The sequence below is a fragment of the Lingula anatina genome, chromosome 1 (genome assembly GCF_051362555.1).
Source record: "Lingula anatina isolate TDL-2025a chromosome 1, LinAna3.0, whole genome shotgun sequence".
NCBI lineage: Eukaryota > Metazoa > Brachiopoda > Lingulata > Lingulida > Lingulidae > Lingula > Lingula anatina.
Window position 1 is genome coordinate 14129375 of NC_141767.1, and position 13706 is coordinate 14143080.

The 13706-nt window shown below is 35.8% G+C and overlaps 1 protein-coding gene across 1 annotated transcript; it reads left to right on the forward strand.

The window, feature by feature from the left end:
- The first annotated feature begins 3681 nt into the window (after window positions 1–3681).
- On the forward strand, window positions 3682–12760 carry LOC106150969 (SEC14-like protein 2). Its single transcript, XM_013524013.2, has 12 exons — window positions 3682–3813; window positions 5163–5232; window positions 5405–5448; window positions 5986–6142; window positions 6483–6577; window positions 6928–7003; window positions 7652–7732; window positions 8204–8287; window positions 8640–8746; window positions 8855–9000; window positions 9398–9564; window positions 9925–12760. The coding sequence occupies exons 1-12, from the start codon at window positions 3760–3762 to the stop codon at window positions 10053–10055; spliced, it is 1212 nt and encodes a 403-aa protein (XP_013379467.2). The 5' UTR covers window positions 3682–3759; the 3' UTR covers window positions 10056–12760.
- The last annotated feature ends 946 nt before the right edge of the window (window positions 12761–13706 follow it).

The following is a 13706-nucleotide window of genomic DNA, read 5'->3' on the forward strand; positions in this document are numbered from 1 at the left end:
TTCTTCTCCACTACGACGGATGGTAGACCTTTTTGGGGACTGAGTGTTCATCGCAACGTCATTGTTAGAAAGAAGTTGGCGTTTCAATGCAGTTATCAATTCTCGACACTGACTGTCACGTAACTCCATTTTAAGCAATATATTTTCCGTTCTTATTTCATGCAAACGCGTCTTCTCTGACAAATGAAGTGCCTCAAGCTTCTCGACGAGCTGTCTGTCAGCCAGACGATTCGCTTGCTGCGTGCGCTCTAATTGCTTGTTTGTGCGTTGGACGCGATGTGATGACGTCATTCTTGTTTTATGAAAAAAAAATGATGGTATGATAGGGTATAAAATAAACACTTTCTAAATGACAAAACCGGTAACTGGACAAACTTGACGTCATGGTTTATTGCACTTTAATGTAAATCGCTTTATTCAATCTGTAGTAATCACGTGTATAGAACGTTTACATGTCCTCTCTCTTTTTATAAAAAAACTTGATTTGAAACATCGTGAACAGCATATCTGGGTAGCGATTTGTGTATGTATAATATTTTATAACGTTCAGCAATTTTCAGAAGAACCTAGCTGATCTACAAAATCTTAGACCTTACAACGACCTACCTTAGTGACTGCGTTTGCATCAACTTCTCACTTTCAAAATAAAAACTGCCTTTAAATTGCAACAACAAACTATATACAAAGGAAGTGACTTTCTTTAAAGCCACAGCAGTTACATTTTTGGTTCACATCGGTGAAGCAAATGCAAAATTCATGTCGTCATGAATATCTTAGCACTTAAAATTATTTGTGTTTCTGCTTAACAAATATGAAAAATGTATGTGACGTGCTATTCATGTGTCAGATATTTGTACAAAATCGAAGCCAAACAAACAAGGCTTTCAGTTTTCGTATGCAGTTGGACAAACACACTTATTCTTAAATTCTCCTTGATAGAACTCCTTTTGGTTATTTTTCAACAGAAGTGGTCAAATAAAGCAACTGGAGACTACAGTGAAAATATTGTTAGAGTTATTCTAGTTCAGACATCCATTACACATAGCCTAAGTACACTCTAAATTCACAAGGAACCATAAGTTATGTTGCACTCAGTTTCCCGGCATGAAGTTTTGGTTGTGCTTCGGCGTCAACATTTCCTTTTGGTTTGTTGCTCAGTTTGTAGTTGTTTTCTTTACTCATTCATCTATTTGTAAAGGCGAAATTTGGTAAAGGTGATATCATTGTGATAAATGAAGGAGTTTTCCAAACAGTACCTCCCAAATTTCAACCCTTCCAAATTTTGTTAAACCACTGCATTTTGTGTCGCATCGACAGCTAATCGAAGCCAAAGGAAATAAAATTTTGAAATGTGTTGGTTTGTGTATTGAGTGAACAATTTGAAAAAATAATAAAGCAGCTGACTGGCCCTTGGTATACTGCCTTTTGTGTAACTTTATCTATAAAATTGTGGCTAATAGTGCATTTTCCTATTCAGTTACTATATGCCAAAACAATTTGTCCAGAAAAAAAGGTAAATAAAGATAGTCAGATGTGGTCTTTTTATCTGTTGTCACTCTGCTAAAAGCTTGCATATTCACTAATTATTATGCCTACAATAAGTGTTCAAATAGCATTTTCCAGCACAGCAAGAAGCGGAGAGGTTACACAATGGCGGATTTAGGGGGGGGGGGTCAGGGGGGGTCCTGATCCCCCCTCCCCCCTTCGATTTCTGAAAAAATCACACCAATGGTCTCCTCTTGAAATTAGAATTTTGACCAGCTGAATCATAGCACCGTTCATCCTCTAAAATACCAAAAATTTTCGGGGCCCGCCAAAGGGCCCCAAACCCCACGGGGGAGGTCGGCTTCGCATCCGCGGACCCCCCCCCCCCCCTTCAAATAATCCTGGATCCGCCCCTGTTACATGGTATTGCTGAGATTTTGCGTTTTTTTTAATGAAAATAAGGCTTTTAGCCTATATGAACAAAAAAACTGATTTATACCATTCATTTGCAGCGCTAGGCCTTTCACTATATTTAAAAATTCGTTATAGATCTGTCCATCATATTTCGTTAGTTTTAATCCCTGAGGAAATTTATTGATTATTCGTTTGTTTTCAATTTTTTTCTTTTTTTTTCAACTAGGTTTTGTTGTAAAATGAAATTACTGAGCGCTTCTGTCCAGATTTTATTTTCTACCACAACTCAAAGGCTGTACCTTTTTATAAGGTTGGGATTTGGGATTTGGAAAGTTAAAAAAACGTGAATAAAAACTAAAAAAGGAAATTTGAGTCAAACAATTAGGCTATATAGCCTGATGAAAGTAGTGAATGGATTACCCGTGTTTGTCCGATTATGAAGTCAGTCGCCGATATAGCCTACTATGTGCAGGAGGCCCTACATCTTATTTTGATGGGTGAGAGAATTGAATGCAGTAGTAGAGAAAAGTCCCTTATCTTGGACAATTGACGCAATAGGTTGAGGCAGTAGGGCTAATGTAAGGAACCGGCAGCTGGACCTTGGACCCGGCCATCATGAAAATACGTAGGCCCTATATGCTGGCCCCAAGGCACCCTCTGATATTAAAATAGTATACAAAATTTAAGTATGAGCGATAAAGATAATTGTATCTGACCACTAGCGCATCCTGTGGTCAGAAAGTCGGTCCAAGGCTGAAATGAACTAGGCCTACTAAACATTGGCCTTGGTTTTCACTTAGACAATGAAGTGTAAATTGACCCAAGCGCTTTTTATTTTATAGAGAAGATAATATTTTAGACAGGCTCATTCGAATAAGATAAAAGGCCTACTCTGAATACTCGCTGCACACTCCGGATAGACCTAAGGACGAAATTCTTTTTAACAGAAAAATAGGCCTATAGCCTAGCTAGGATTGCGCGTAGGCTAGATTGTACAGGTGTAGGTATAATTAAGTACATAACATGATATAAGCCTATACGATCTTTTAAGAGCAGTCAAAATAACTGTGTTACAGTTTTGATAAACCTTTTTAGTCGTTGGTCTGTGATGTAGGCCTAAGGCCAGGGGCCATCCATTTTTATCATTATTTTCACAAGACAATGTGGCCTACGTACTGTAGGCCTACAAAGAGTGGATTTTTCCAGTCTCCCCCCCCCTTCAGAGAGTGAAAAGCAAAAACTGATGACCTTTGAGAACAATTTGGATCATCATTTTTATTACCTTTCAAAAGCGTAGGCCCCTACAAAGGGCATTACCAGATTCAGGCGCGGATTTAGGCCGTCTTCTGGGTCTTCCGGAAGACGGTCAGATTTTTAAGTTTACGTTGACGGGTATCTAATGTTTTCTGTCGGAAGACGGTCAAAAATGGAGGATGGATTAAGAAAGATAATTTGGAAGACTGTCAGAAAATATCTCTGGATCCGCCCCTGAGATTATCCCCCAGCCACCAACCACACCAGCGTACCGGTAGGTTTACTAGGCCCTAGCAGGTAGACTTGTGAAATGGATGATAAAAAACAAATAAGCCTAATGGATGACCCCTAAGTTTTTCTGCAAATATCGAGCATTCAATCATGATATTTGTGTAAAAAATGGATATGGGCCTAAATGAAATCAATTACATTTTGTATGGCATATTAACAGCATTTAGCCTCTTAAGCTGATTAGATGCAAACGCTAAAAACTGCACGTCTGCCTGATTGATACTGCGCATGCGCACATGTTTGTCAATCGCAGTCGGCTGCAGGTGCAACACGGTCACGGCATTGATTAGTCTGTCTGCGGTTTCCAGCCAAAACATGAGTGGAAGGGTTGGGGATCTGTCTGTGAAACACTCTCAACTGCTCGAAAAGGTGAGGCATCAACTCGGAGCTCTGACATACTTTAAGTTAGTAATAACTTTTGGTTTTACTAGAACTTCGAGACGTAGGTCCCTCCTTCCGACTTCAGGTGTTTATATTTTACAATAACTCAAACTTCCAGACGATCGTTTCATTGTATACTTGTCTGAACTCTGCTGAGTGATCTGTTAGATATTTTGAATGTTAACCTCTATTGTCCACTAGGACTCTCCAGAGTTAATTAATCATACTCCCAGTAAGTACTATTTGTCCTGCCAAAATATACATGAAGTCAACGTCTTAAGCCCCATTCCCATAAACACAATCGGTCTACTTCGGTCGACCCAACTCTGGGGGGGGGGGGGGGGGGACTCTGACTGACTGCAATCGACTTGACTGAATGAAATGTCTCCTCCTGGCGTTAAGAAAATTACAAAACGCTGGTAATTATACATGCAAGTGTGAGGAGGTGTGCTATTCAGTTACTGGTAAGCTGATTGCACTTAGGGAAAGTCCCAGCAGAGTTCAGAGAGTTGGGCCAACCCACATAGGTCAACGGTGTCTATGGAAACGGGTTCTTAGATGCTGGTATTTAACTGATAAATACCAAAAATTGTACTTTTAATATTATAGTTGAAACAGACTTCTAATGATTATTTAAGGTTCAATATTCCCCCTGAATAATAAACAGCTGTCACCTTAATGAAGATTTAGTTTAAGAATACTTATCTTATTTTGATTTTTTTAAAATATGGATTATGGTATCTGGTGTGGTATTCTAGTCATTTTATGTTTTTTTTACCTTTATTAATTATATGTAAGCAATTTATGTGACAGCTGAGGCCAATGTTATATTCAGTTAGGTTGATGTTTGATTTGTCAGGTTTATTCAACATGTTTACTTAACATGGACGGGTCAGTATTATTATATAGCTATATAGTTACCTGTGTTAGTTTATTATGATGTTTTGGAGAGGGGGAGTAGAGTCTTTCAGTTCAGTAATCGGGCTGCATATATGAATCATTATCTATTGTATAACTTATATAAATACAAGGTATGTGTAAATCTGTCATTGGCGATTGAAATGTTTTAAAAGTTTGACCTCCTTGTCTGGCCCTTGTTGTTGTAAACCAAATTTTCTCACATCATTAAGTGGCATGTACTGCAGCTGGTGTATATATTCTATGGGGGAGGGGCGGCGATAATATTCTCCTCATCCACAAATGTACACAGAATAACACATGAACTCAAAGAGATGTGTTTTGTCCAAAATACATTTAACACATTTAAATCCTGTATGTTGGGTAACCCTAAACTGACTGTAATTTTACTCTTTTTTCTTGGTTGGTTTTGTTTTTAGTTTCGCCTGAATGTTTCTGACATCCTGGAACCAAAGCACGATGATCATTTTTTGTTGAGATGGCTTAGAGGTAGGTATTCTTTGACATAATCTATTCTCTCTAATGCTCTGTATAACACATTTGGCTGCAAGTCGACAAGATAATTTGTCGAACTTCTTTAAATTGAAATGTTCTTTCCCCCGTCAACTTAAATTATGCTGAACATTGTTCCATAAACATCAACTCTTCTACTTTCTTCCAGCAAGGTGTTTTGACTTAAAGAAATCTGAAGCTATGCTTCGAAATGTGAGTATTCTAATTTGGTAGATTGTGCAGCTAAACCAGAAGTCACTGTTGTAAATAAAAGAACAATGACCAGTACATTCCTTCAACTGTTTTTGATAAATAATGATACAAGCAAAGCAGTTCTAAAAAGAAAAACTCGAGGGGAAAGGAAACAGTACTGGTAATAGTCTCACCATAAAGTAATAATGATGATAGCCTTTCAACTTATTGATTACTCCCAGCAGTATATTTCAATACACTGAGTACCAAAATACTTCAATAGAGTGTATCCTTGCAATCGATTTTATCAGACTAAATTCTACTTGAAGATCATTGTGATACATGATGCCAACACATTTAAATATCTCTTACAAAAAATATATCAAACATAGCACTTGATTAAAAAAAGCATCAAGATGATTTGGGTAAGCAGTGGGCTGTGATTATGTTACGCTGATGTCTACTCTAGTAGGATATATTACTAGTACATGGAGTTTATATTGCCTATTCTGAATAATGAAATTGGTGCCTTTATTAGTGCATTGTTGGATATTGCAGCATTTGGCCTGGAGGAAAAAAGTTGGTGCTGATACCATATTAGAAGATTGCGTGCTGCCAGAGGTGATCACGACCTACTATGCTGGTGGTTGGTGTGGCTTTGATAAAGAGGGGGACCCTGTATGGGTAGACCCAGTGGGAAGATTAGATCTAAAGGGTAAGGAGGTTAAAGATGTCAGTTATCTTTCAAAGAAATCTTTACCCTTTTTTTGTCAGTTCTCACTCAAATCTTGACCAGGCTGATTTAGCAATTTAGCTGGCCGCAGTAATTTATGTATAATAAGAATAATGATATATGGCTTTACTCCACATTTCTCTCTTCATAAAAGAATGCAGTCATATGTTCATCACCTGTTACATGTACATGCCTTGGCTGAGCACATGAGCACAGTTACCGGTACATTATCTGTAGCTATTCTAATAATTTCACAGCACTAGATCCTGTTTATTGCATAGTTTTTCCAAGCAAACACAAGTATCCCTTATTTACTACTTAGGTATAGCTCACTCTGCAAAGAAAGAGGATATCATTAAGTCTAAAATCATGTGTGTTGAACGTGGATACAGAATGATGGCAGACCAAAGCAAGAAGGTATAGTGTTTTAGATTCCCCTTCCCCCTTTTGTCTCATTGCTCTTTAATATCTGGTTATTGGTTTGTTGGCCATTAAATCATACAGTATTGTATCTGTAATTTTGAAACCAACTGTGTGGGTGATACATTTAGCAAGCTGCCAAATCATGAATTCAGAGTAAGTGTTGGATGTATTAAAGTATCGCTATTGTAGACCTGAATCTGACATTTGGACCTCCAAGTTGTTTTGCTAAACAACTCAAGGGGTATTAAAACAACATAGCTATTTATTTAAATTCTTGAAGTATGAGACAACTAAATCAACAGTGACAAAAAACATCTTAATGGATAGTCTTTTTACTTTTTCAGTTGGGAAAAAGAGTAAGCCAGCTGTGTATTATATTTGACATGGAAGGTTTTGGAATGAAACATTTATGGAAGCCAGGTAAGCTTGTTAGTGAAAATAAACAGTCTCGTGAAATGTTGACAAGTCTTTGCTCACTTTTTTGTCTGTCTGACCTGCTGTTTGTATTACAATCACATTTTTTATTTTTCATTGAAAGAGAAAAATACTATGTGTAGGGACCTACTTAATACTGCATATTGTTTTCCTACCTATAGTTATCAGAAGACATAGACTTGACACTGAATCTTTGACTTTATTTCATAAAGAGAAACAACTGAAATAAGTTACAAACAATTTTTCACAGAAGTCACTTTTTCTTTATTTTATAAGTACTTGTTCTGCAGATTATAATATTGGATATCTCAGAGTACTAAACATATGATTTATAGAGATTTTTTGTTAAATGTTTTCATTAAGATATATTTCACTTGTTCTATGCTTTCATTTTGTGACCATCAGATAGAAATGACCATCAGTCAAATCATTACAAAGTGTGTTATTCAGGGTTATTATTACAAACTGGATACAAATGTGACAGAACTTTCAAATGTATAATTTGTATGAACTGCAATCTGTACCAATGAGTAGTTCACAGGTTTATGAAATATGGAAATATAATCGATAAAATCTGCCTCTCTTGATTATATTATTATTATTATGCTACAGACAGTGTATTGTACTTTTCAGGTGTAGACATATTTTGTGAAATTTTAGAGATGTTTGAGAGTAATTATCCAGAAACTCTAAAAAGATGTTATGTCATAAATGGTAGGTAAAAACCAATATCATTATGGATTTATATATTTAGATGTTAGCAGGCTTATATTGAAGTTAACATTAAATTAATAAACTAGAAACACTTAATTGACTTGATGTTGATATATAGGGGCCATTCCCACAGATATTTGGATTGATTGATCTATCTCCCTGGGGAGTCTCACTAAATTGCTATTGACGTAACTGGCTTAAATGTCTTTCACACCTAGGAAAGCTGCTAGGGGGTAATTATCTTTACACCCTAGCTGATTTGGTAGGCGTGACAGACATGTAAACCTTTTGAGCTGATAGCAATTTAGCATGAACCCCCAGGGAGTTAGGTCGATCCAGATGGATCGATCTAAGTATGGGAACCCAGTCATACATACCTTTCTAACTAGCAGTACTAGTTTGCTTGTATTTTAACCCCAGGCTTTGAAACATACTGGATGATTAAATGATGTGCTCCCTCTTTTTTTCCAGCTCCAAAAATATTCCCTTTAGCTTACCATATTGTGAAACCCATTCTCAGTGAAGACACCAAAAACAAGATCAAAGTACTCGGAAGTAAGCAAAGTTTTACCTTCATGTGGGATAATGACATAATATAGATAATACGTCTTATATGTAGAATACCATACATTTTGACAAAGCATACAAAATTATTTGGGTATATTTGAATATGTTTGATATTTGGAAGGTTTCAAAGATAAGTGTAGATATGGAAAATATTTGTTGACAGATGTTGGTGTTGACAGATGGGCTGGGCCATAAGTCAGAAGTATTAAAACTTATTTAACTATTCTAAATGCCATACACAAAGTACATTTTTGGTAAGTTGGAGTTCTGACATATTTTTAGGCTTTGAATGTCATTACTAAATTTTTGCATCGATCATAAAATCATTTTTCCATTGCAGGTAATTGGAAAGAAAGGGTACTTCGGGATATAGACCCAAAAGAAATACCATTATACTGGGGAGGAACACGCACAGATCCTGATGGAAATCCATTTTGTAAATCCAAGGTAATGAAATGCTATAATGTAATGTGGTTGTTTCTGAGTTTTATGCCATTCAATTAGATTGAAATTTAATCATCCAAGCATGATTCACTAACAGTTTATTTTTTTCAGGTTTGTATTGGAGGTGAAGTGCCAAAATCTTACTATCTCAGAGAGAAGGACCAGCTCTCCTCAGAATACCTTGTAAAGTCTGTTATAAAGAAAGGATCAATGCTCCCTGTAGAGCTGGAGGTCAATGAACCAGGGTGTGCAATAAGGTGATTGCAATTCATCAAAATCCCATTCACTCTATGTGTGAATGTAATTGATTCTTATTTATCATTTATTAGATTACTGGTTATGGTATGTAGTGTATGACTAGTGCAACATTTTAATGGCCTTTTTGTGTGTTCTTTAGATTTATCAGCGCATTCTTAAAAATTTTAGTACATCCTCTATTCAGTAAGTGTTATGCAAGTACTTTGTAATAAGTAACTAAATTAAAATTGTAAATTTCTGATGCAAGATGTGTTACTTAATTGTCTTATGGTAAGCTAGCAAAACCAAAGTTGGCATATGTTGATCTATTTTCTTAAACCTGTGAATCATGACAACATTGTTAGTTTTGCTTTGGTAAAGACATTTAACCTGCACTTCTGTATTGTTGTATTTCAGGTGGGAGTTTCACACAGAAAACCATGACATAGGTTACGCCATCTACTACAAGACAAGCCCTGGGGAGCAGAATGTGTCGGACATGGAGGTTGTGGTTGGTAATAAGAGGGTCAACAGTCACTTAGTGCCCGAAGATGGAACTGTTTATTGCTCAAAGGCAGGAATATGTAAGTTGCTGTAAGGGCAATGATGAAGTATTCACAAGGCAAACTTGATAAGTTATATGAAATAATTTTGGAATTGAATACGTGTAGCAGTTGCAAGTAAAATTCTGCACGGCAAATTTAAAGGGTCTTGGTATATTCCACATAAAAGCTAGTTGAATTATGCAATTTTTCTCGTTTCATTGTGACCAGCATTGATATTCCATTGGAATTTTACATCATTTTTGGAAAAGGTGTATAATCTTCTGGTGATAGTTTATGTCTGGCATATTATCTATTTTCTATGTTTCACATTTTTAAAAAAATTTAATAAACAATGTATTTCTGAAAGTTATAATACTATATATAATATATTTTTTTCAGATGTGTTTTGCTTTGACAACAGTTATAGTTGGACCAGAAGTAAGACTGTTCTGTATGTGATAGAAGTGATACATCCGGAGACACCTAGTGCAATGTGTAATGGGTATACACAGGAGGATGGAAATGAATAAAAAATTCTGCTTAGATACATTAAGATATATTTCAGTACTCTCTGATCATAGGAGTTGCTTTTGTTTTATCAGTTTCAAAATTGTAGAAAAGGCTCCTGTGAGGTTTGAGATGATCAATCTGTCTACTTTTATGTACCAGTAACTACCCCTTCCCTACCACCTATAAAAACGCAAAGTAGTAAAGGAGATAATTGTGTAATCACACAGCTGTACATTTGGAATATGTCTGACTCCTTGCTTGACCTTATCTATACAGCTATTAATATATTGCCTCAACACCTAGGTGTGAAATCTTCCTCTCAGAGAAATACAGAGGGTATATCTGGTGAGGAACATGTTTCACCTGACCATCTCAAATCTCACAGAGGTCTTCTCTTCAATTTTGTAACCAACTAGGTTACAGCAGCCCATGTGGTCAGGGCCAGCAATTTGTAGACAATCATATTAGTAAGAAATGCTGGCATCAGTAAAATAGCCCATTATCTACAGCATAATATCAAATAGATCTGTTGTGTTACAATATATGAATGATCAAGAAAATCCATTTTGTTATTTTGAATTATGCCTCTCAAACTTCATAACTATTGTGTTTGAGTGGGAAAATGTTTCTTTGAGAGCACATGTATTAACTGTGGGGAGCCATATGAAATACCTCTAGATGAAGTCACAAATGGTGTCACAAAACAACCAATCAGCAGTGACTATATCCTTTTCAACATTGACCATACATCTGAAATCCATGTCATCCCATTCATGTGGGCATCTGTAGAATCAAGAAAACACTATAGGCACTTGGTTTGATCATTGTATTAATAAATGTTCCATCACTTAGAAGAGCCCATACTTATCTTACCGTGTGTCTCACTATAGTGTGAGTACACTTATCAGTAAGAAACCTTTTGTTGGGTGTGAACCATGATATACATGTATAAGATTTATTTTATGCATTTTGACGTATTAAAAATGATGCATACTTGAGCACATTTGAAGGTAACACGTCTTTACCCCTGCATATTACTAGGTAGTCAGGCTTCGTATATTTAAGATACATATAAAGCATTGGGTTGCATTTTCCATTTTAACATTTTAATGTGAAATAATTGTGGTATTAGTCTTTTTTTTCTTTCTTTTATCATATTGAAGATCTTTTGCAAATTGCAACTGAAATAGATGTACCAATAGCAGTATTACTGCCAAGAGAACACAATAACATGAATGATGATAATTGATTTTTTTTGCTCTTTGTGACATTTAGTGGAAGTATAACAATTGATTTTTGCTTGTCTCTATATTCAAATGTTGTCAGTAGAACTATGACTGATTGGTTACAGGTAGAACATCTGCTTTATGACTCAAAATGTTTATTTGCAATGAGGTGCAACTTCACATATTGGTTTTGTCTTACAACGACAGGATTACTACAATCCCCATTGTTTGAGTAATACTCCTGTTGCCAATACTTTGAAATGGTCACCTGATATTTTAAGACATTTTTGTTGCTATGGTAAGCTACACCTGGCCAGTATTTTTCTGGTTGTGGTGAAATGCAATCAGCAGTGCTGATGCTATTTTTGTTGTTGTTGTTGTTACATATACTATGGTTACAAAATCTGTATAAGAACTGATAAGCAATATTTTACACAGATAGAACTGTTGTGTTTCCTGCTTCTGGTAGGTGGTCGTTATGTAAACATTCACTTGAGCCAGCATGAACTGGTCTTGAAACAGTCAAACCCTTATACACATATTTGTTGCAAAATTGATATAGTAATTAGACTACAATTTGTTGCAGTCTGCTTAATGTCATGTCATTTACAGCCAATATACATCCAAACTCACTCTAGACATTTTCTGAAATGTAGTTATCAGCTGCCAAAAATGTTTGGTCTCATGATTAAGTTTTAACCCTATGTTTTGTCTGAATGCAATAGCTAATTGAGCAATCAAACCCTTCAATTCATTTTCAGTGATTCCCATACCAGCAATGGTACAAAAATAGTCTTCATTGAAAGAGCTACCTGATACATCTGTGATAATAAAAGCAATGAGAATTGGAAATGTGAGCGTGCATGTGTGAATGAGTCTTTATGAGTACATATGTATATGCATGTTTTTAAATGAAAGCTAAAGAATTGCATTTGCCAAAGAAGTACTCTTTTAGCTTTCGATGTCCCCATGTGTTAAATCTAGTTGTTTTTTTTTTTTGTTTTTTGTTTTTTGTTTTTTTTTTGTACAGTGAATTTTGAAATAATATTAAAGGGATAACAACCCTTCATATGAGCTTGATATTTCACAATAAATATGCTGTGAACAACTCAGAAATATAATGAATTCTATTTTACCACCAAAACCATGGTTATCGCAATTATTCTAGAATGTGTGATTTCCATCAGGCCATATGACCTCCATAGATGACTTCCCTCTGTAATAATCTCTTAAGAGATTACTACTTGTACAAAAAAGTAAACTTAAAAAAAAACTAGTGACTATCTTTTGGATGTTACAAGGTATATCTTCCATTTTTCCCAGGAAAATCCATTTTTGGCCAAAAGGAACAGTTGTTATCCCTTTAACTACAATATCATTAACCGACATCAAATTTGATGTTGATGTAAGTTTTAGTCAGATTTGATTTTGCTATTGTAATAAGAACATGCCAGTAATTCATTGCCAATTGTGGCAGTTAAATAAACTATAGATTCTCACTTTTTGTGTTCATGTCATGTTTGTAACAGGGGATACCTTGGTTTTAGCTTTGAATCACTTAGGCCGCATTCACAAAAGTGGACTCGCAAGTCCGCAAATCAGAAATGGCTACCCACATAAAAGCTTGCCGCTTTATCCCCTAACAGACACTGAATAGATTCCCTGGGGGGATTACACAAGCATTCAAGTGGGTCAGCCATATTTGATCTGCGGACTAGTTAGTCTAGTTGTGAATGCAGCCTTATGGAATGAGAATTGAAGCAATGTTACAGTTACACCTCTACATTGACAACATAGGCATTATGCTCCAGTCTTATGGCATAGATCACATCTCGACTTGAATATATTTCTGTGGAAGGTCAAATTCATATTTACATTTCGTTTCATTTTTTTTTTTTTTTTTTTTTTTTTTTGGGGGGGGGGGAGGTTAATAGATTTCGTGTATCTATATGTTGCCTGAGTTAGTGATCAAAAACATTTTACTACATACAGTTATAATAGCTGAAAACGTGAGATATCCAACACCTGTAGTAAGTGCCAGAGGATGACATTGGAAGTGATACGCTGAGTAGTTATAATACTCCTGTTGCCAATACTTTGAAATGGTCACCTGATATTTTAAGACATTTTTGTTGCTATGGTAAGCTACACCTGGCCAGTAGTTTTCTGGTTGTGGTGAAATGCAATCAGCAGTGCTGATGCTATTTTTGTTGTTGTTACATATACTATGGTTACAAAAATATGTATCTATCTAGAAAAACAAGATAGAAGATAGTAGTTGCATCTTCTATCTTGTTTTTCTAGATGTTACTCTAAGGTTGACGCAGAGAATGATTTTTACCCATTTGCTGACACGTGCATGTTTTGTGTGTCCAGTATTTATTTGTTATTTGCATTTGCCTTGACACATAAAACATATATCGAAATAACAAGTTCAGATTTAAA

Excerpts from the sequence above, each read along its gene's own strand:
- LOC106150969 (XM_013524013.2), top strand. The coding sequence starts at position 3,760 with ATGAGTGGAAGGGTTGGGGATCTGTCTGTGAAACACTCTCAACTGCTC. Across the intron at positions 6,578-6,927 it reads TGGCAGACCAAAGCAAGAAG|TTGGGAAAAAGAGTAAGCCA; the intron begins GTATAGTGTTTT and ends TTACTTTTTCAG. Across the intron at positions 7,004-7,651 it reads GAAACATTTATGGAAGCCAG|GTGTAGACATATTTTGTGAA; the intron begins GTAAGCTTGTTA and ends TGTACTTTTCAG.